The sequence below is a fragment of the Triturus cristatus genome, chromosome 5_1 (genome assembly GCF_964204655.1).
Source record: "Triturus cristatus chromosome 5_1, aTriCri1.1, whole genome shotgun sequence".
Lineage (NCBI taxonomy): Eukaryota > Metazoa > Chordata > Amphibia > Caudata > Salamandridae > Triturus > Triturus cristatus.
In genome coordinates, this window is record NC_140587.1 from 387,389,726 (window position 1) to 387,414,092 (window position 24,367).

At 43.0% G+C, this 24,367-nt stretch overlaps 1 protein-coding gene and 1 long non-coding RNA gene across 6 annotated transcripts in view; both read right to left on the reverse strand.

Moving 5' to 3' along the window:
* OXR1 (oxidation resistance 1) overlaps positions 1 to 24,367 on the reverse strand; it is a 1,797,650-nt gene that overhangs the window by 770,036 nt on the left and 1,003,247 nt on the right. Inside the window, exon 1 of one of the 5 annotated variants that reach the window (XM_085605106.1) lies at positions 22,823 to 22,927. The exons of the other annotated variants lie outside the window; for them this stretch is intronic. Coding sequence (XP_085461232.1) covers positions 22,823 to 22,838 — 16 coding nt within the window. The 5' untranslated portion in view covers positions 22,839 to 22,927. Of the gene's footprint in view, positions 1 to 22,822; positions 22,928 to 24,367 lie in introns of those variants that run through there. 5 annotated transcript variants of the gene reach the window in all.
* Positions 8,557 to 10,852, reverse strand: LOC146830918 (uncharacterized). Its single transcript, XR_014961497.1, has 3 exons — positions 10,819 to 10,852; positions 10,459 to 10,499; positions 8,557 to 8,691 (listed from the first exon to the last, which is right to left on the reverse strand). It is a non-coding gene; the product is annotated as an uncharacterized LOC146830918 (long non-coding RNA).

Below are 24,367 nucleotides of genomic sequence, written 5' to 3' on the forward strand. Positions count from 1 at the left end.
TTGCATTTTCATACCAGAAAATTCGCCATCTGTATATAAAGCCATAACTCGCCTTCATAAGATTGTAAGCCAGATACACCAGAATCCAGGCACCTGGACTTGGTCCGGTTGGTTTTGGAGTGTATTATCTACCTTTGGATGGAGGGTCCTATCCTTCCTAGGTATTGGCTTTCTCATACTATTCAGTTGCTGCTTATGCCTACAATGTGGACCAGCGATTTGTGGTCTGTGTGCCACATTGTGTATTCCACCACCAAGATTTCATTCATCCCGGAAGAAGAAAGAAGAACAAATGATGCTATATGAACAGATCAACGGATTGATGAAGATTGATATCTCTTAAGGGCAAGTAGGGGACAAGGAGGGAATGTGGAAATATGGATTTTTATGATCAGTTATGTCCCCTATCTTGGACCCCAACGGTTTGATGTATAAATCACAAGTACATGTATGTTCCCTCCAGTTCCAGTTATGAAGACGCAAACACATGTGCGTCCACCGTCAACATGTCCTCTTTCAGATCCGCCATGAATGGGCCGGATATTCTATTCCTAAGTATGAAAGGCCACCGGCTTTATATGGTTCATTTATCCCATTTTTCAGTCCAGGCGAGTAGGCCCTGATTCTGCCATTAAGCCTTTTCCTGCCTTCTGCCTCTGAAAGCTCCAGTCTGAGCTCGCATCTGTACCCATGAACTTTGTCCTACTCCCTGTGCGGCTAACGGTGCCTGACTCGATCTGTCTGCTTGCCAAAAACTGTATTTCACCTTCAAGATTATCTGCTCTGCTCCGCTCCTCACCCAATGCATTCCTGTCTAGTAGTTTAAGTAAACATTCTTCCAGCTACCGAGCAAAAGGCCCGGCTTCTCTGTCTTTATGCAAGTAATTCGTAGCCCTGTTACCATGGAATATTCCTACCCCCTCGCATCTAGTGTAGACACTTAGACGCTTGTACACGCACTAACAGTCAGTATAGTCAGTATAGAATAAGATTCTATCCTAAGAGACCTCTCTTTTTGGATAACATAGTTCTTTAAACATAGGATGTTAGATATGATTTGGGATTAGGTTGACATAACCCCAGACTTCTGTCTCCACATGTAGAGCTAAATGTCAAGTCCCCTTCACCCCCTAGTTGCACGTCAATCACACGTCATGCTGCTGCGCGCGCATCTCTGCCAAGTATTTCTGCTGACATTGCGAAATTCTTTCATGGAACCACCCTATTGTGACATCACACCTGATGACGTTCTTTAAGTTACGCCCAGTTACACCCACTTTAGTTACGCATGTATGTTTTATCTTTGTTATCAACTGTTACGCCTCCTGCATCTGTTTCACTGTAATGCCTATTGTATAAAAATGATTACTTGTCAATAAAGTTAGTCCTTCACTTCCTGAACCTTCGTGGTGATGGAATATGGAGTCCATCAATTCGAATTGATTTTGGAATAAAGCCCGTTCCGAACCTCTAATACCACGGATTCTGCCTCTTATTTTACTGAGCTATTATTATAGATTTTCCGCATCAAATTAAGTTCCGGTAATTAAATTATTTACCACAGACTTCTGCTGGAGTGAGTACCTTGGTTGGCATCAGAGTGTATTTCTGTTAAAGAAAAGATGAAAATCCAAAGTTTGGGCATTATGTGACCACGAATGGGCCCATTCTCACCAAGACACAGCCGTCCATGATGACCGTCAACGCAAAGCTCTGGTGAGACCAGCTCTTTGCATCAACAGCGACTGCCAGCAACGACCCACAACGTGAGACTTCACGCTAAAGCCACGACAGCCTACAACAAAATCCAACGTGAAGCTACAGCAATGACTGCCCACGATGCTTGACCATCTCTTCATGCTTCAGTGATGACTGTCCGCGACACTCAGCCTCCTACTTTCAACCTCCTCCAATGTGAATGGAACTCTTCACGCCGGACTTAAAAGGTAACTTTTCAGTTGGACTAACCTGGTCCCTGTTTCAGACTCATGCTCCATCGCAATAGGCCTGAACTGGTGACTTTCTCCCAGTCTAGCATGATCAGATGACCGAGTGGTGCTTTGTGCTTTTAGGCACTATTTTCTTTAACACCTTTACAAATGAATATCTCCGGTTCTACTGGTTGGATTTTTGTTGTTCTGATATTATTTTATTCTGTTTGTGGAGACTACATAAATACTTGAAACAATGTTAGGGAGAGGTGTGGGTGAGGGAGGGGTGTGGCGCAGCTGCCAGAGAGGCTGACTCCGGAGCGCATGGCTCACAGTTCAATCCCTGGTGTTGGCAGCAACTCAGCTCACCACCAAGTGACTTCTGGGCAATAGCTCACTTAATCTCCCCGACGGTCGCCAGTGCCTTGAGACCCTTAAGGGTGAGTAGCTTGCGCTTTAACAAATACCAAATTCTATTATTTATTGCCTCGAATTTAAGCCTGATTGTTTTTGTGTGAAACTACCAGAGGAATACTCACATGTTAATTTAGTGACCATTGTGGTTCACCCTGGCAAGGACTGTGGTTGTTGCCTGAGTGGGGCTTCCACCTCCTCAACCTGTAACCCAGTGTCTTACATTCTCAGAACCATTTCATGTTTATGGCTTAACCTTAACTGTACAAGTCTCTCTATGCAACATCCCCCACTACCAAACCCACAGAGCGCAAAAAAGCAGAATGCTGCAGCTGCACATATCTCTGATCCAAAGAAAAGATAACCTGTCTCAGCACAACTCAGAACAAGACACTGGCACCCAGTCAAAAATAGACTACAGCTCACAAATACTTGGCAGACAAAGAAATCCCTTAGGAGCAACGCACTAAAATACCTGGAGGAGAGAATCAAGAATTAACACATTAGCCTCACCCATTGTTTTGCTTGCGATAACACTCTGAACTTCCCCACTTCCAGTGTAGGCGTTTGTATTCCATTGCCCTCTGGCTGGAACACCTTTGCTCCCCTGTAAATATGCACACTAACACATTTCAAGATCTCCCTTAAAATCCACTTCTTCACTAACCCACCACAATATGGCCATTCCTTTTTCCATATTCAGCTGCTTTTAGCATACCCTGTGCTGACACATTGGTTTCTTTTTTGTTACATGCATGCTGTCATCTGTTAGCTAATGTCAGTCTCTTTGCTGCAATAGGAGTACTTACAGATACTTCAGTCAGTGTCAAACAACATATTTTGACCTATGGGGTATGTTGGTATCCTTGAACATTACAGAACCTTGAGATACTCACATAAGAAGTTTAATAGAAAATCACAGACAGAACCTCAAGAGTCGGTTGCCAAAAAACCTAAACTAACATTCCACTTCCTAGGTTATCTTTACTCCACATTTTATCTAAAGCTTCCATGGTTTCTTGTTGATAACATCTGAAAGATGACTCATGTATATGTACTATGTGATAGCTATGTTAAATAATTTCACCAATTACATGAAAGATGACAACTGCATCACCTTAACCACAGATATGTAGCGGTTGATTTTGAGACTGCTTCCTCAGAATACCCACCCTAGGACTTCACACATCTCACAGACTCATTGAAAACTTGCACATTCCAGAAGATAGATCCCAACATGAAAACCGAAATAGACTGCCCCCATCACCACCGACCCGTTGTAGGTGACTTTTGTAGCACTACAACAACCTGAAACACCGACCAAAGACTCACCTTTGGGCAAACCCTGTGGAGTAACCCATAACAGGAAACAGTGACCAGGACACACTACTAACGAAAAAAGATTGAAATGCAAAACTCAAGACCCGGAAAGTTTCCTGGACCTAGCAAAACAACTCTTTGAAGAAGCTGAAGCGGCAGAGCCTAACACATTAATACGCTGGCAGAACTTTATTAAAGGTCTAGGAAACGCACATTCAGACAAAAAGGAACAACAACAAAATAGAAGAACAACCCATTCCCAAGACAGACCACCTGCCTTCATAAATAATGCACAAGTAAAACACCTCAAGGTAGCCATAAATCAAGCACTCCGCAAAATAAGAAAATGGGGCCATGATCTCAGAGCCCTAAATGAACTGAGACAATTAAAAGCTACTCGTAAAAAACTAATCTGGCGACTCAAAAAAGAAGCTGAAGAGTCTTTGTGGGCTAAACTCTTGTATGACATCAAGACTAATAACAGCTCACGATTCTGGCAAACAATCAACAGCCTGTCTAATCCATCGATTCATGGCATCAACTCACATGTGATAGGAGAGGCCTGGACAATCTTTCTCCAATCTCACTTTAATAGAAAACCTGGAACCTAGCCTAGTACCTAGGAGCAACAAGCTTTCAATTTGAACTTACCATTCCGCCAGTGTATTCGCTATCCATCGCTGACAAGGCAAGGGTAGACGGGTGGGCACACTGGGCCCTAACGGGATCCAGCCAATCCTGTTCAAACTCAATCAAGAATATTGGGCCGAGGCACTGAAATCAGTCTTTGAAAGAATTTTGCAAACATCATCAATTCCTGCATCATGGAGGGGGTCTATCATCTCCCCAATATACAAAAAGGGCAACAAGAATGACCAAAACAACCACCGGTTAGTAGCCTTGCTGGACAATGATGCCAAATACTATGCTGGGCTAATTTTACAAGAATTAACAAACTGGGCTACAGAAAACGCAGTCATTCCATTAAATCAAACAGGCTTTTGCAGGCAAATGGGGACCATCACCAATATCCTAACCCTCCCACTGATGATAGATGTCACAATTGCAGCCAAACAACCCTTGTACATATGCTTTATTGTTTAGAGCTCAGAATTGGACCACATTAATAGAAACATACTATGGAGAAAGCTCCTAAACCTGAATATTCCGCTATTCCGCCATTACTCTTAAAACAGCTAACCCTCCTCCACTCAAGCACGTGGGTGCAATTAAAATAGGGTGTAGGAGACTACCTGACAAGAAAGATCCCAACAGCAACAGGACTGAAGCAGGGCTGCTTGTTAGCCCAAACACTGTTTAACCTCTTCATATCAGACTTGTCAGCCAGATTGGAAGGGTGTAACTCAAATGCCATGAAGATGGGGGCCTTGGCTTGCTCAAACCTACTATATACGGATGACCTTGTCCTTGTCCTCATTAGCGGGACTCCAATCGGCCTGCTTGATGCAAAATTTAACTACTCCGATGAAAACGGACTTAACATTAACCAGGAAAAAACAAAGGTCATGAGTGTGAACTCACGGTGAGTAAAGGTACCCTATTAGTGGCATCTGGCAACACAACAGCTGGAAGTTGTGCAAGAGTATAAATACTTGGGAATCATTATTGATAACAAAGGAAATTTCGCCGTCCTAAGCGAGGCTATAAAAAGGAAGTCAGTAGCGACAGCCGTGGCACTAAGAAATTTGAAACACAAGATCTCCAGTACAAGCTTCTCCTCGCTGACTGGGGTGATTCAGGAGAAACGCATACCGTCTATTAACTATGGAGGCGATGCTATGACAGGGAGAGATGCAGATACGCTGGCCAGCATTATATCATGATCTTTGGCTTGCCAAGTTACACATTCCCTTCACAACTGAGACTAGAATTTGGGATTCAAAGGCAAGAGCTGGCCTGTAAAGGAGCGTAAATCAAAAGCTGGTGCAAGATTAAAAAGGTGGATCTAGGGACCCTAAATGCCCACCTATGGAAAGAACTGCAGGCCAAGGAGAAGGGCCTGGCCAGACACTACCTGGAAGATTCATTAGAGCAATTAGGTATACGAGGACTCTGGGAGACATCTGGGACAAGTGAGAGCTTCAAAAAGCTAGTCAACAAAACCTTTAAAAGAGTTTCCCTAATGAAGGACAAATCCACCCTTTCAGGGAGAGCACGTGGCTGGTTCACCATACAGAGCTACACTTAGGCTATGCCTCAAACGTACCTGTGCATTAACTTTCCCAAAACCACCAAAGAGAAGCTCCTGAAGTTCCGCCTAGGAATACTACCTTCTACACTCCATCTAGTGCTGTGGCTATGCCCCCGACTCCAACTTGTTGACTATTTGGGTAAGGAATGGAAGACATTCAGAACCTGCTAAGTATATGCACGGAGCTACTAAGAGAATGGTAAGTATTACTCAGACCACTCTTTAACAGCAAAACAAATATTTTGTGCAAACAAGCTGTGAAAGCAAGTTTCTCTGGAGAGGATGTCCATCTGAGTTTCCACCTGACTAAATTGCTGAGTATAGTAGAAACAATGACAAAACAAAATAACAAATGACTACATAGTGGAAGGACTAAGCTATCTCAAGGTAGATCATATGCAGTGAGTGCCTTAACCAAAAGAGCGGAAAATGAGCCAATCCAGCAACCACCCAAACTAAAATCGTTGTTAACTCCAAGATTGCCTTTCAATTACACAAGCTGGACCCTCAAACCCAATTACTGCTAATTTTGCCATACATTATACCGTCATTCCTGTTTCTATTGTCTGGTATCTGGGTCCACAACACCTTTGCGACTCCACAAATATTACTTTGATCAATTCATTTTAACACTTCTCTCTATGTGAACTCTTGCTATTTTAACCTCCCAGGAACCTGGTTACTTTACAAATTTTAAAAACCTTTCATTAGATATTGTTAACATAATATTTTCCTCTATTTTGATGTAAATGACTGCAACAGTTTTTATTAATCATGCAAATAAACAATAACTTACTTACAGTTAGGGCCTGCCTAACACATTGGATACACATGGAGCACCCTCCCCCTGGGTTACCCACAGTACACAACTGACAGAACAGAACAACATCTGTTGGGTCAAAGATTAGATAATTAAAACCTATGAATTCTACTCCAGTCTTCGAACCGCAGTCAAACTTACACACTTGCTTGTAAGCAATTGGTAAATACTGTGCTAAAAAGAAAGTGTAATAATTATTTTTTATATATATTTTCTAAATTGTGTGAATTCCCAGTGCTTGTCACCAGGAGAGTTCACAGCAAAGAGATATAGTGAGCCGTGTGTCCAATTGTGCGAAAAAGCCATGTTTTGATATGTTTCCTAAAACTCATCAAATTTGTTTGCTGTCTCAAATTCAAACAAAGAGAGTTCCACATAACAGCACCGTTGTGAGAGAAAGATTTGCCTCCTTGCCAGGTTTTCTTAATTTTAGATTTGAAGGAGGCAGGCTGATGTTGTTCAAAGAGATCTCAGTGGAGAATAACCGTGGAAGAGACATTAATAAAATAATGAACATTGTTATGAAGGATTTTAAATCCAAAACCGAGACTTTTAAAGATGATATGTTTCATCTCTGGTAACCAATGTAAAGATTGTAAATGTTAAGAGCAATGAGCTCTACCCCAGAGTCTAAGTAGAACCCATGCTGCGAAATTGTGAAGTAGCTGTAGAGGATCTTATTAAGGATCTTCACGTAACAAAAACAAGAAGCAGAAATCTTATCAATTTGGTGGAGTGAACACAAATTCTTGTCAAATGACACCCTGAGATTTTAAACTGCTATTACAGGAGTGGGACACTTTCTGTGCTTGTCTGACCAGCGGAGGGATGTCCAATAAAAGGCGGAGTTTCTTCAGATCAAAACATCTATCTTGTCTGAGTTGAGTTTCAGGCAACTAAATAGTATCCACTCATAAATAGCCATTATCCCCTCTAAAAAATGTGCTTTGGCAAGTTATTCTGACGGTCCAGTCAAATAATAATCTGTGTGTCGTCAGCTTAACATGTAGGACAACTGATTGTCCTGCATCAACTTTGCAAAGGGAGCCACATAAAGATGGGCTGAAGTGGGTTTAAGAGAGGATCCTTGTGGAGTGGCACACAATAAAGAAGAACAGGGAGATCTGAAATCGGGGGATAACACAATCCTTGTCATGGTGAAGCACAAAAGTCACTTAATAACCTGTAATTAATCCTCTGGTAGCTTGGCACAAAAACAGTCAGGTTTAACTTAGAGGTAATGTGTAAAGTGTTTATGCATCACTCAGACAGTAATAAAATAAAAACACAACACAAGAAATATTCCAAACCAATTTAGGAAAGTAGAATATATTTTACTGAATAAAATTACACCAAAATGACAAATCTCCAATCAGTAGAACCGACGTTATGAGTTTTTAATGTTTTAGGAGAAAATAGCACCAAAAAGCACACAGGGCCACTCATGATTATCTGGTAGTACTGCACTGTGGTAAAGTCACAAATTCAGATCGACCGCGATGGAAAGTGGGTCAGAAACAGGGACCTGATACATCCACCTGAACCTTCTCGTGTTGGGGGCTGCGAGGAAGTTGTTGGCGGTGCAAGGAGAAGATCGGGCATTGCAGACCATTGCTATTGTGGCGCAAAGAGCCAGTCGTTGCTGGAGCTTTGCATTGGCAGTCATTGCAGGCTGTTGCTGTATGCGTGAAGTACAGATCTCACTGGAACTTCATGTTAGCGGTCACCAGGGGGGGTTGCAGGCAGTCGCTGTTGGAGTTAAGTGCAGTCCCACTGGAGATTAGCATTAGCGGTTGTCGCTGACAGTCGTTGGTAAGAGCAGAGTCCACATAGTGGTCGCAATGAGCATAAACTTCTGTATTTTTCACCTGAAGTTCAGAAGTACACTGATGTCAGTAAAGGGTCCAAGACCGGGGAGCATATTTTGGGGATCAGGATTCACTCCAGCAGAGGCCGCCAGCAGAGCTCAAGCATGTCCAGTTGGTGCTGGTCAGCTGGGAATGCAGAAAGGCATATTTGGTGTAGGAAGAAAAATGCCAACCGTCTAAAAGTGGAATTTTCAGAATAGTAACATAGAATCTGACTTTGCCATTCAAGACAATTTTCAATTACAATTTCTTTTGAGTGTAAACAGCATTTCTCTATCTGGTTCCAAACCGAAGTCATCACTTTTTGCGTCTAATTAGGTAACCAAGTGTTAGTCTGTGGAATAGGTAGCCTTTCAGAATGGAAAAGCGAATTTAGGAGTTTTTCACTGCCAGGACATATTAGACCGAAACCCACATGTCCTAATTTTTAAAATGCCACAAACCCTGCCCTATGAGGCTTTAGGCCCTCCATTAGAGGTGACAAATTAGCATTAAAAAGGAAGGTTTATACCTGGCAGTTGCTGTAAATGATTAATCCTTTCAGCAATTTTGACACCAAATGATAACAGTGTAATCAGGTGGAATTTGCTTGAATTAGATGGATATAAGGAAGGTGTTTTTTAACAAAGGGACCAAACAAGTCTATTTACATTACATTGAAAATATACCATATTTGAAGGTATTATTAAAATTAATTCTTATAGGCCTACAAATTGCTGGTGGTATACCACGAAATGCTTAGTCTGAATACAGGTCATCAGGGAAGCTGGATTTAACTGATCGTATGAGTGGGGCTTTCTCAGGTGAAATGTCAGTGAACTCCAACAGCTTCTGCGAGAAGATAGGCAGAAGATGATTTGTCTCCTGAGTAATCACAGTCGTATTGGCAAATGATTCGTGAATAATCACCATCTAGTCATTACACATTTTTTATAAAGATTCCCAGCATTCTGTGAATGCAGGGGCACCATATTGGGAGCTCCCACGATTAGCTAAATACTTTGTTATGTTAAAAAATTTAGAGGAGCATTTTTGTTCTTCAAAATCTGATGAGAATAATAATTAATGTGAGCTTTTTTAAATATGATCATAAATTACTTAATCCCTTCGTTATACTCGATTTTATCCTCAGGAAAATACTTCTTGGGACAGGTTATTCTGAGATGCTCGCAAACGTGCTATAGCGTAACGAAACTTGAGGGCCCCCCTGAAAGGTACGTTGAGGGGCCCCTTCCGTGTTCAATCAGGAGGTCTCCAGTCACAGCATTGTACTGAGGGGGCCCCCTGGGGCTTAGGGCTTGCAGCGGCCTGTGTTACGCACTGTACATGCGTATTGCCATGACAAGCTCAAGTGTAAGCAATGGGTTCGAAGGAGATTAACGATAAAATATATTTACACCAATAGGGACCCCCAGATCAAGCACAGAATTCACTGTAGGATAAAAAGTCTTGTTATCATGTTGTATATTATCATGAAGGACACAAGATGTGTCCCTCAAGATGCTACCCAACTCTGTGATACTTGAGTTGTTAATTTTACGTTTAGGTGCATTTAGCCATAGAGATATATTATAATTGTCACCAACATTATCGCTCGTGAGGGTAAGTATAAGTACTCAATGGTCTTTCTACACTATTGGGAAATCGATAACATGATAAGTCATCTGACAGTAAAGTGAGATCAAGCAAGTGCCCAGCCTCGTGAGTGGTGCCAGTGACCAGCTGCAAACCAAGCACGTGACAGATAGGACGACAGCCCCTGGAAGCAGGAGGAGCGCCAACCAGGTAGTAAAGACCCCCCCCCCCCCCCCCCCCCAACACGAGAAACGTAGGTGCTCTGAAAGGAAACTAGGAATATACGATGGAAATGCGTAACCAAAAGAAAACACTTACTGCAGGACGATAAACCAAGACACCGGAAAAAGTAGCCGAGCCTGTAGTGGAGATGGAAAAACGTAAGGTTTCGGCCACAGGAAATACTTCCATTTCAATCATTTTCATTTTTAAATTCTCTCTAGGAACAAGTGCGACTCGACCCCCCCCCCCCCCCCCCGCACACACACACCTTTTAACCCATAGGGCATGTGAGTGCCTTTCATGCAGAAGAATTTTAAACTCGTTTTAAAATCACCCTTCTCTGTAGTTTTCATTTCCACATTCGTTAGGCCCTTCTATTAACCAAATAAATTCGAAAAACATATTTTAAGTGGTACTTGAAATTAACTGGAGCAAAAGCATAAGCGGTATTCCTACAAGGTGAGTGAGCGGCAACCCAGGCGGATGTTGTCATTCGTCCACCAGGAAGTCAGAAGGCGGCGGTGAGCACAGCTGCACGTGCTCCTCTCGAAGCATTCCCCAGCAGGCAGGGCATTGTTTGTTTAGTGTTCTTTGCATGCATCGCACACGGAAGCAGAAAAGCAGGTCTGAGTGCGAGGGAAGAGTTGTTGTCACAACACAGCTGAACTATTAACACGCCAGAGCAGTGTCTGCCACATTCAAATATTTGCACAAAACATGCCTGCTGCTCAGCTAAAATCTGGTTTTGAGTGAGCTGATGCGGAAAATTGTGCTTTCAGCCAAACCTACAGGTAATTTAGCAAATTTGAATAATTCCAAATGACAGCGTGCGTCATTGAAACCGAGCTACATCTGTATTTCCTTTTCAGTAAAAAACATAAGAACAGAATGTGTTGTTTATGATTACGGGATAGGAAGTGACTTCAGTATACCGGTGGCATAGATAAATTGTGCCACAGTCGAAACCGCAAGGACATGCTCAGCCATTTTGGTTGTGGCTGCAGACTAGTAGGTGATTCTGGAAAGTTTTCACCATAGCTGTGAAGCTCCTGTTCGGGTTAGAAATATCGTAAAGCCTACACTCAGGGCTTTAAGTGGGATGAACCAAAGGGGCGTGGCCAATCTAATTCTGGGCGTGGCTTAAAAAGACCTAAACTAAAAATCTGTGCTGAGCATATTGTGGCACCCCACTTGCATTTAGCTGTCTGTCATTGCATCCAGATATGATACAACAAGTAACATCATATCTACAACAAGTCAGGAGTATTGGCTTTGACAATGGTTGTTAGTTGCATAAGACAAATAAGCAGCAACTGTGGCCTCTATATAATATTGGAAAAGCTTCCACTTAAAGCCCTGGTGACACCACGACAATGCTGCTGCTCTTGAGTTTCAAAAAGAGAAGGGAAATCCAGAGAAAAATTACTTTCTTTAAAGGATTTATTTTCCCCTACAACGCTCACCTGGTATGACGTCATGCCATAACGTCTCCACAGGGAAAAGTAAGCAGTGTGAGCATGCACGCATAGATGTGCCTGCTGTCACAGCAGTCTGAAAAAAAAAACAGACCGACTGTGCCAGGGCACAAAACAGAGCCTGATAGAGACCCGTTTCGAGCCCCTCTTTAAGAATCTGCCGGTGCTCAGCACCGGTGAGACCCGGCCCACTTAAAGCCCTGCCTATACAAATAGCCTCTTGTGTATCTCGGAACCATGGACGTCATGTGGGGTAGTCAGCAGGGGCACAGCTTGGTAAGTAAGATTGGAGGGGGTGGGTGTGAGCTTCAGATTTTCCAACTATCCCACAGGCATATAATCTTCTTCTCTTTTTTCACCATTAATCACGCGCACAACAATGCGCGACACTATTCCAATGCGAAAAAACGCTGTTTCAGCTATTCTTTATCTAAAACAAGACATGGGGTAATACCTCATGTTACACTGTAATGTCTTTCTTTTCCTCCTAGGTACAGATACTATTGATCTGACCTCCCATATTTGAGAGTGGTGAGTTCACCATTCTGTGCAGAACAAAATAGAGTCTGCACTCACAATCCGGTCCTGACGAAAGCCCCAAGACTATTCAGAGGGCTGAAACATGTTGACCAATGACCATATAGAAGTGCGTACGATAAGTTACTCATTCTAAACGCACGACCTCACTTTTTAACCTCCCAATCACTGCCTCCGAATAAATCATTGAGGTTGAAAGTGACTTAGGGATTTTATCATTTTTTTCACTTTATCACGAGCACATATTCACTCTTATCTCTGACCACTACTGCTAGTACCAACCAGATCTTCCTCCAGGTGGAGGTCAGCATTTTACAAAAAAATGACCCAATGATGATGCTGAAACAGTACACTAAAGGCGGAAAATGCAAATATACCGCCCTCGACCTGTGTAAATGTATGAGGGTCTTTTTATGACGGAAACAACCGACAAGACCTTGGTAACACAGGACAAGTGGTCCATTCTATTTTGATTCATAATCTAACGACTTGGAAGCCGGATGGACCTCAGCTTCTTTTTCCCTCCATCTGATTACAATATATTGAAGCAGCGCACAGCTGTGGGAAACCTTTTGTTTCCACTAGAATGCCAGCAATAAGTCTGACATACTAAAACCAAAAAGAAATTGAGCTAACATGGCGGACAATCAAGGTTTAAGCTATACAGAAGAAGAAGTCAATGCCATCCTATCAGGAGCCTCATTATTGCAAGATAAAGACTTATCACAAACTCTGACACACAACAACGAGTGGGATGACTTAACAGAAATGAAGAAAGATCAAGTAAGAACAGCTATACATGGGATCATTATGAAAGAATATCTACGAGCCAATTCGGCTCCGAAAGGCCTTTGGGTACAGAACACTCCACGTATTTTCCTTAAAGATCTCGCTTTCCGGAAAGACTGGTCGTCAATATCTTGGAAGTGTACCCGAGACTACCTAGTTTTAATAATTAAAACAGCAACAAGACTAGTGGAAGCCCTCACAATCAAGATTCAAGTCAGTGAAGCTAACTTGAAGACGACAGTTCAGATCTCCGTGTATAAGAAACGCTTGGAAGAAATTAATAAAGAGATGAACGAGACGAAGGAGTACATCACCCAAAATAAAATCCAAAAATTGGGTAAAGATTTGAAGAAATTTTCTATGGAGAAAATGCACCCCTACGGAAGAACTGATTATATCATACCAGACCAACAAGAAGATGAAGATACAACAGGAGAAAGCTCTGGGAACAACTCAGACTGGAGCGGCGACGATACAACTAACCCAAGAAGAGGGAGAGGATAATTTAGACGTAACCAAAGAAGAAGAACCAACAATTGGCAAATGCCAAGATACTATGACCAACCTCAACTCCCTTTTCAACCTTATGTTCCAAATTTCCAAGGATGGATGAATCCCTACCTCCAAGGCCCAAACACCATGGGACCCCCAATGAATCTACAACAGCCTCCTTTTTTAGGGAGAGGCCAAAACACCCGGAGAGGCAGAAGAAAAGGTATAACCTGGAACGACCAAGAGAGACAAGTGCACACCCGGAGCATGACAAAAGAACAGCCAGGAACCAGCTCAATGAATCATTGGTAATTAACCTCACAGACACCACCTTAACGGAAGACCAAGAAAAAGTCCTCAACAAAGGACTTGGTTTTGTCCCAACACCGACAACAGATATTTTCAAATTGAAATGTGAATTATCTGAATTTTGCCGGAAGATCAAACTAAAGGCGTTCTTTCAAGACAAGGAAAATCACAGACAAGAAAGCGATACCAATCTCAGACCAAAATCGACCTTCTGTCCATCTTCCCAAATGGTCCCTGTAGAAATCTTAACTTTTGAACAAGCTATCATGAAAGAAATAGATGACATCAAACCAACCAGGAAACCTTTTGTGAACATCACACGGAAAGAAAAAGAAGCAATGAAAGAACTGAGTCAGAACACCAACTTAGTTATAAAACCGGCTGACAAAGGGGGTGCCATTGTCCTCCTAAACAAACAAGGATATAACGACCAATGCTTGACACTACTTGCAGATACCAAATTTTACCAACGACTCACTGAAGATCCAACCAAGAGATTACAGAACACTATTGAACTCATGGTAGTAGAGGCTGAGACCAATCAATGGATTTCCAAACATGAGGCCGAATACCTCAGAACTAAATCACCCAGAACACCATACTTTTATTCACTGCCAAAAATCCATAAAAACAAATCACCACCACCAGGACGCCCTATAGTCTCAGGGATTGGATCGGTTCTTGAACCACTATCACAATTTGCAGATCAATTCCTGAGACCAATAGTACAGAAAACGCCCACCTATCTGAAAGATACGAGGGATCTTCTCAACATGTTATTAAATCTAACATATAATGAAGAAACAATGTTCTTAGTGGGTCTCGATGTGGAGAGCCTGTACACAAGCCTACCACAACAGAAAACCCTAGAAACCCTAGAGGACATTCTCTTCACCCAAGACTGGCAATATCGAACACCAAGACATTTTGTCTTGGAGTGTTGTAAGATGGCTCTGACTGAAAATTATTTTGAATATGAAGGGACCCTCTATGCCCAACGACACGGTACTTCCATGGGAAGCACATTTGCTCCTAGTGTAGCAGGGCTGTACGTCAGCACTTTCGAACAACAATGGGTACAAAACCCTGCCAATCCCTTCCTAGACCAGATGAGGTTTTGGCGAAGGTATATTGACGACATCCTACTAATCTGGGAAGACACACAAGAAACGCTAGAGGACTTCATGACCTGGATCAATACAAGAGATGAGTGCCTAAAGTTCACTTATACCTCAAACAACAAGAAAATAGACTTCCTGGATGTCACTATTTTCTCTGAGAATAATACCCTACAAACAAGAACTTTTCATAAACCAACAGCTAAAAACAGCATTCTGTCATACAACAGTTATCATCCCAGACCGCTGAGGGAAAACTTACCCTACAGTCAATTTTTACGATTGAAACGAAACTGTAGTAAATTAACAGACTACAAAATCCAAGCAGCAGCTTTGGAACACAAACTAGAACTCAGAGACTACCCCTTGAAGATCATCAAAAAATGCCAAAAGAGGGCAAGGAATCAGCCCAGGGAGAGCCTACTTGAATCAGTTCAACGGGAAGACCCAGTAGATTTATTGACATGTGTAACCACCTATTGCACACTCACAAATACTGTGAAGAAAATAATCAACAAAAACTGGAGAATTTTAACATCGAATAACCTAGACTGGCCCAAACCACGTTTTGCCAACAGACGAACGCAGAATATCAAAGATATTCTTGTACATACAAGACCTATAACCATCAAACAGGAAACTACTGTGAGTACTCTCTGGAATTACAAACCAGTAGTAGGACACTATCCATGCGGATCATGTTCAGTCTGTAAACTCACAAAAACAACGAAGACCCTCCAACTCCTACCCAACCTAACCTGGACATTACGCCACCATACGAACTGCAATACGACACATGTAATTTACATGATCGTATGTCCCTGTGGTCTCAAATACATAGGGATGACCTGCCGAAAAGTAAAGGTCCGTATCTGCGAACACAGGAGTAATGTAACTTGTAAACGCATCACCACGAAAATGAGCAATCATTACATCGAACAAAACCATAACCCCGATGACCTAAAATGGGTAGTCCTAGAGACTTTGACAACCAAACCCTACAACGCAGAAAAGATTCTTTACGAAAAAGAACAACGCTGGGTTTATCGGCTCCACACAGACACAGAAGGGATGAATGATAATGTCCCATGGCATACTCTTTCTCAATAAAGTTAGAATTCCTAAGCATATTAACCCCTTGGAAATTTGTCTCCATGACTACTGAAGTCTGTCTTCCATGGGTATTAAAAAGGAATTCATTTGTAGCTCTGAGTCAGTCAATTTCAATGAAGATAAAACTGGGCTCTCACCCGACCAAATAACATGAAATATTAGACAGAGGAGAATCCAAAACAGACTTTTGTGAGAGAGCAACAACAATAATCCTTACAAGAATTGTTGTGGACGTTGCAACCATCATGCAGGTATACATACTGAATAAACATAATGCACAGTCTCAGCTTAATAATAGAAAATAAACACCAATTAACGATTTTACTAACCCAATGGCAAGTATATAAAAATGAGCGTGATTTTGGAACTACTAACATCACGCCAACCATTGATGCCAACCACTCACACAACAGTCCCTTGTCACTTTTCATTATGACCGGGATGATAAACGAGCCGAAACCGGCACCCGCGTCACACGGAGCACCGTAGCTAGAGGCAGCACAAGCAGATTACGAAGAAGTAACGGGTGAGAACCGCGTACGAGCGGACCTTTCTGAAGACTCCAAAGGTCTCCAAGTAAGACGCGTTAACCTTTATTCTCTCCCCTAGAATGAACTTACATTCTATAGCCTGCCGGTGACTCCATGAGGCGTATAGACCAAGCGCTTAAGGTAATGAGCATCACAAACCCGCATGACTAAATAAGAACGCTAAACGGCTCCGAAGCCTCACGACAGTTTGTTTGTGTGTTTTTTGGTTTGTTTACTGTTCTATCACCGTGCATGCCATAATTCTCCCGTAGCACTATTGACTATATTTATTCCCGCAACTAGAGAACAACCTAAACATGAACCACTCGACAGTTTGGGTGTAGAAGATAGAAATGTCCCTATCCTCCGACAATATGAGACAGGAGTTTTTAAGTTCTCAGTTTGACTCTGATGTCGGCTGGTCGCTTGACACTGGGATGAATGTGTATAATTGAAGAACAAGTACATAATGACACTTGTAATTCTGTATTTTTAAACCGCACAACTATGTTAGCTCTCTTCTTCTCTTTTTTCACCATTAATCACGCGCACAACAATGCGCGACACTATTCCAATGCGAAAAAACGCTGTTTCAGCTATTCTTTATCTAAAACAAGACATGGGGTAATACCTCATGTTACACTGTAATGTCTTTCTTTTCCTCCTAGGTACAGATACTATTGATCTGACCTCCCATATTTGAGAGTGGTGAGTTCACCATTCTGTGCAGAACAAAATAGAGTCTGCACTCACAATCCGGTCCTGACGAAAGCCCCAAGACTATACAGAGGGCTGAAACATGTTGACCAATGACCATATAGAAGTGCGTACGATAAGTTACTCATTCTAAACGCACGACCTCACTTTTTAACCTCCCAATCACTGCCTCCGAATAAATCATTGAGGTTGAAAGTGACTTAGGGATTTTATCATTTTTTTCACTTTATCACGAGCACATATTCACTCTTATCTCTGACCACTACTGCTAGTACCAACCAGGTCTTCCTCCAGGTGGAGGTCAGCATTTTACAAAAAAATGACCCAATGATGATGCTGAAACAGTACACTAAAGGCGGAAAATGCAAATATACCGCCCTCGACCTGTGTAAATGTATGAGGGTCTTTTTATGACGGAAACAACCGACAAGACCTTGGTAACACAGGACAAGTGGTCCATTCTATTTTGATTCATAATCTAACGACTTGGAAGCCGGATGGACCTCAGCTTCTTTTTCCCTCCATCTGATTACAATATATAATGTTAAACAACATTATACCACTAAAGGGCAGTGGAAAGGGAGACAAATGTAGATTGGTAGGGGTACTAAGTGAGAGAAAACTAATCTTTTGTTAAATAACCAACATTTTTGAAGACTTTCAAAGCAGAAAGGGAGAGAGTGTGTGTGTGTTTTTCTCTGTCTGTAAAAATTGTTTCTGAAATCCGAGAGACACCTCACCATACCCGACTGAAAGCACCTGTACCCAACTGTTTTCCTGAAAATACTTATTAGAGGGGTGCAACACTCCAAACGCCACTTCTGAAGCTACGCTCCTCGAGTCAGGGGTCGCAGCTGTGACCTCGAGCTTGCTCCCTGCTACTCCTGGCACTTCCTTTGTGGCTTTCTCTCTACACATTTTTTCACCTCTTTAGAATTGAGGGTCTCTGTAGAGTGTATCTTTTTGTGGACTGACTGCACATTCTCTCTCATTCTGACTTTTCTTATCCACTTAACTTTTTAATTTTGTAGCAATCTGGATGGGTTGTCTCCATACAATATAAATGAGTGTTTGAGGTTTGTGATAAAGCACACTTCCTCTACCTAGTCCAGAATAACAAGAAAGTTATGCTACAGTGTGCCAGGACTTTTTGTGTTGAAACTTCCTTTGTGGCCCCTGGCCTCAGAGGTGGCAAAACTTTTGCCTGAGTAGCAGGGAGAAAGCAAGAGGTCACAGCTACGACCCCTCACTACCTCCAAATGGCGTTCATGTTTGGAACCCAGGTTTCATTAGAAAAGACATCTGTTCAATCCATGTCGCAGACACAGCTAGTCTGCAGCTGTTGTCCCCGCTCTGCTGAAATGAAAAGCCATGAAAGCTGAAAGGCTCACAGCAGACCCTAGAAATGCACAGAGAACTATCCGCATGGAAGCTTGCAAAAGAATGGGCACAATCACGTGCCTTAAGGGTTAAATGCAAGCTAACAAATGAAAGAAAGAAAGTTTGCAAAACAAAGGGCATTACTGGAGTAGTATGTGTGCCCTGGGCCCCAGTGCAACCAAGGAAGATAGCGTCCTGGCAGCTGGTCATGTCGTAAAATACAGCAATAATCAGGGTTCACTGGACCCCTTGGACCTCTCAGGCCTGGTGCCGCTGCCCCGCTGCACCTTTCATAGCCACACCCCTGAGTCACTCAGCCCTCAGGGGCGTAGATTGGTCAGTGAGACTGGGGGGCGGTGAGTTTCAGGTTTTCCAACAATCACGCAGGTATATAATGTTATAATACATTATACCACAAGCATGGCGCATGAGAGGGACATAAGGGGCAGTGGAAAGGGAGAAGAATGCAGATTGGTAGGGTTACTACGTGAGGGAAAACACTATATTTTGTAAACTAACCAATATTTTTTAAGACTTTCAAGGGCGAGCGAGGGAAAGAGTGTGTGCATTTTTGACTGTGTATGTCAATGTTCCTAGTGAAATCCAACAGACACATCACCGTACCCCACTGAAAGCACCAGTACCCAACAATTTTCTGCAGCATACATTTTTGTTGGGGGGTGTAACACCCCAAACACCCACCCCCCCCTGAAGCTACACCCCTGTCAGCTCCTGCCTTTTCACTAGGTTTGCACCATACAAATACCACATACATAGTTACATACATTCAGCACTCAAGCAGCAAGTAACAACGAAGCATGTGGGACAAGCAAATGTGCCACAAACAGTAATTAGTAAACGTGAAAAAGTGAAACAATGGGCGTGACCACATGCGGCAACGAGCAGGGAAGACATATCATACTTAAAGGTCACAATGAGCAACCAACAATTGTCAGTAGGAAGCTTGCACATGATGCCAGCAATCGCATGCCTCAAGGATCACATACAACTTGAGAAATGTCAGAGAGGAAGCTTACAATGAGTCTTATACGCCTATGGCATAGGGAGCAAAAACAGACTAGCCTGATCTCTTTTGTGTTTGTCAGAAAGACCTCAATTAACTAAGTGACTGGACCGTATAGTCCACCAGCTATTCACAATCACTTAGTAAGAAGTCCCGCTGCCCCTGCGGCGATCCCCGTTTTTCATTGAGTATTTTTTACCTCAACAGGGGGTACCTTTCCGCGACTGTCGGGGCTGCAGGTACCATCACGGTATACTTACCCATATTTGAAGCAATGACAGCTAAACCCCTCATTGACAGTATTAGTATCACCTAGCTCAGGGACTCAGGTTTAAGTCCTTTCTTTGTGTTTAGCTTCAGTATTTGTGTGCGAAAGAATGCAGCTCTTTTCTCTTTGTCCTTAAGTGGCCTTGGCTGGAAACCCCTGCTCGCCGGGCCACTGGAATCTCTTTCCTACATCCTCTTGCCCCTTCGCTCTCACTTTGGTCCAGTTCAGTTAATATTACTGCGAATAAACCTGGTGGGACACCTAGGGATGGTGTGTCGAGGCAGGCGGCTCACATTGTGTGTGGTTTGACTCTTCTATCGAATTTCCATGGCTCTTCGTCTTGAAGTTGTCTGATCTTGGCAAAGGTAAACTCCTGATTGGGGCCTTAAGTAGCTTTCCTACTGCACCACTCATCCCTCACCCTTAAAGATCCTGGGTAGCGGGGAAACAGCGTACTGGAGATGATCACTGTAAAGAAACCACTGCAGCCGGCTAGTAGTATGAACAACACTCTGCTTTTAACGGCAATATACTGTGCCGTTTCAAGACAGATGCATGCTGCTTTGTTTCGTGTTTTGTAGCACAAGCTCATGACCTCCGAGTTTAGGTGGTGACATATTTTTTTCTACTTTTACTTCTTTAATGTATCTTCCATGCGCTTGTTAAATGTGTGTGTCTGACTGCAGATGGGTAAGGGGGGAATGAGTCAGTGGGTGCAATAAAGAAAAGGTGAGGTCAATGATTCAGGGTGCATTAGTGAGATAAGGTTGTGGGTTGGAATGAGGCCGGTAGTGTGTACTATTGAAAGATAAACTGTACATGGGTCTGAGTTCGCCCTAGATTTCAAGAAAATCCCCATGGTCCTAAGTTGCTGGACATCTGACAGAGAGACACTAAAGAATTTTTTTTATAACAGTTTTAAGATTCCCCAACAGCAAAATAAAGCTCCTGGGTAAGTTGAACCATAGGGGTGGGTCACTAAGAATGGAGGAAAATGTAAAGTTGTACATTTACCCCATTGGTTTGTATAATAAAACCTAGTTTTGGATTCCCAAGACCTGCAGGCGTACAGCTATCACTTATAGTTTCCTGGGAGTACACCACTCATTCCCAACACTGCCATAGCAGAAAACCTGTAGTCAAGGATGAGAAGAAATGTGTAAATGCGTGTTTTCATCTTCTCCTATCGAAACTGCTTTGTATATGGGGAACGCCCCACAACATAATAACGTGTTTCGTGCCTCTCCCACACTGATCGCACCACTTATTCTTACCTTTTGTGCTGTTAGCCAGTGTGTGCAGTTAGGATGGAAAATACATTGCAAATATTAGTGAATAACCACAAAGTCAATTGTCGCTGCCTTGAACACTCACGCTCGGTTTCCTAAACCACACGTAGACCGGCAGAATTGACTGTTCCCACCTGGTGGGTTTTCTGCTGTAGTAAGTGGACGGCTGCCACACCCCTAAAGGTCCTTTATGTTCATTCTTTGAAGCAGGATCTGTCATTTGTGGGTTCTGGAAGGTCTCAGAATGAGATTCCCAGAGTGCAGGTGCTTTGGTTTTGTAGCAGGAGTACATCAAGTGACACCCACCTTACCAGGTCGGTGGGGGCTACCTTCACTGTCTGTGGTTGTAGAATTAGGCAATGACCAGATGGCTGCAGGTGTAAGTGAAAGGAGCAGTGCCAAGCCACTTGAGCTCGAGTTAGGGTTAGTGGATGCGTGTCCGGGGATCCTGTCCTCCTTATTGCATGTGCATTATATCCTCTGTCCCTTGTCATAAGGCATCTGGGAAACAGGCACGGATGGATGCGGAAACATTGATTTTATGTTATTCCCCATGGTCCCAAAATCGGGAGTATTTACTCACTCTGAAGGTTCTAGAAGCCCTGCATTGGTAACACGGGGAGGGCGGGGGATCGGAAACCCACCCACTACACAACTCGCAATAAGGAATCTCAGCCCCAGCGCTGCAGCGGCGGTAAATACCTGATCAGTGAGGAGTGTCACATCTAAGCATCCCTCGGTGCTGGGTTCAAGCCTGAGGATTTACCTACTCTCCTGTCACTACACGCTTTGGAGCTGGCACGAGAGTTAATACTCATAAGGGGATTCAACGAAGGATAGCAGAACAGGCAGCCGTGCGCATGCCATGCTGGGGGCACCCATTGGGCACACCCCAAAATGCAATGGAGAAAAGACGCCCATTTAAAAGTGGTCCAGTCAACATTACATTCTGAGAATAGTTTAAAAATCATAGCTAACTGCTCGGAAAAAGAACACACGGCTTCTCAAAACAATAAAACTTAGTCAAAGCTCATGCGCTTCTTTAGAGCAGTGCACCATTTCTGCGGTTAATGCCCGGCTTGTCTCTGCATGTATTCATCTTTGTGAATTTAAATTTATTTTCACGAAAATAGGCAATAACTTGCCGTTTCCGCTGGTAATTAAGGCGTTCTCGGGCAGCAAAAAAGCTGAGTGAGGAATCTCGGAGCTTTCCGAGGGGATGCGCCGCTAACACCGGGTCCCCTCCGCCATTACCACCACCTCCTGCATTTCATGCTAATGGGGGAGGATTTTTCGGACAGTATGAATAATAAAAGGTGCCAGTGACGCGACTTTCAGACAGTGTTCGGCCTACACACTTACAGGCAGGTTCATAGTAAGATCTGCAATCTGTAGAATTATAAAAAAAAATCAGTTTACCGCACTTTTGTCCCATTTCCGCGCAGTCCGTGTCCCGCAGGGGAGTCCTCACAGGCACCACACCGCTGGCTCCAGATGTAACACTTTGTTATTATGTTATGTGAAGACTTATGTTTACTCTACGCCCAACAGCCAGGCTGGGCTGCTCCAGAAACCGGTTTGCGCAAAAATTGGTTTTTATCCCAAACATCTTTTATTGTTTTTGTTCGAAAAGAACACACTTGAAAGTTAAACATTAAAATGCTCTTACGCTGTCACGCGATGAAGCAACGGCTTTTGCCCCATCCTTGGGGGAAGGCATGACAAACGAGTACAGATGGAATGGTTCCAATCCAGGCACTTTCTGCTCCTAGTTTTAACTGGAAGTTGTATAATAGCATCTGATCCTTCTATTTTGGTGGTCTGCCTTATAGCCAAACATTTCCGGAAGTAGGGCCATATGTTTTGAGGTAGGGCAACCCAAACTAGCAGCTCTGGGAAACTTAATATTTTTTAGTTTCAAATCCAGGCGCCATCTCCCGACTCGAAGAGGGAAACTCCCCTCAAAGCAGTGTGGCAGCGGAATGCTGGCATCTCTTCGGGCAGGGGCACACACTGTTGCCAGCAATCTGGTCTCAGGTGCCCTGAAGATGAGCACATCGCCCATGCACTGAAACAAGCCGGTGGCTACCTAGTTGGCACCCCGGTGGGCCTCACTTATAAAGCATGAAGACTGAACCCACCCAGATCAATGACAACCAATCTAACCACCATCCGTGGTAATGCATTGCTCCCATACTGCATCATAACATGGTGTCACCACTGGTAAATTAGGACCACGCCAGCGACCACGTTTCAAAACGTAGGGCCCGATTCACAGAACTAACTTAAGACAAAATCCTAAACTTACTACCATTTTGGTATTCACAGAAGGCACTTACTCATTTCGGTATTCACAGAAGTTAAGAGTCCTAACTTTAGGACTCCTAAATGCCTTCTGTGAATACCGAAAGCCTTAAAATTAGGATTTTTCTCAGTTTAGTAGTAGTATAGTTAGGACTCCTAACTTTAGGACTCCTAAATGTCTTCTGTGAATACCGAAAGTCTTAAAATTAAGATTTTTCTCAATTTAGTAGTAGTAAAGTTAGGACTCCTAACTTTAGGACTCCTAAATGCCTTCTATGAATACCGAAAGCCTTAAAATTTGGATTTTTCTCAGTTTAGTAGTAGTAAAGTTAGGAGTCCTAACTTTAGGACTCCTAAACTGAGAAAAATCCTAACTTTAAGACTTTCGGTATTCACAGAAGGCATTTAGGAGTCCTAAAGTTAGGACTTCTAACTTCTGTGAATACCGAAATGAGTAAGTGCCTTCTGTGAATACCAAAATGAGTAAGTGCCTTCTGTGAATACGAAAATGGTAGTAAGTTTAGGATTTTGTCTTAAGTTAGTTCTGTGAATCGGGCCCATAGTTCCGATTCTAGAGCCAATATCACAGTAAACTCTTGAAAAGTACTGGCGACGCCTGCGAGGCCTTTAATTCCAGGAAACCCTCTGGGCACTCTCCCT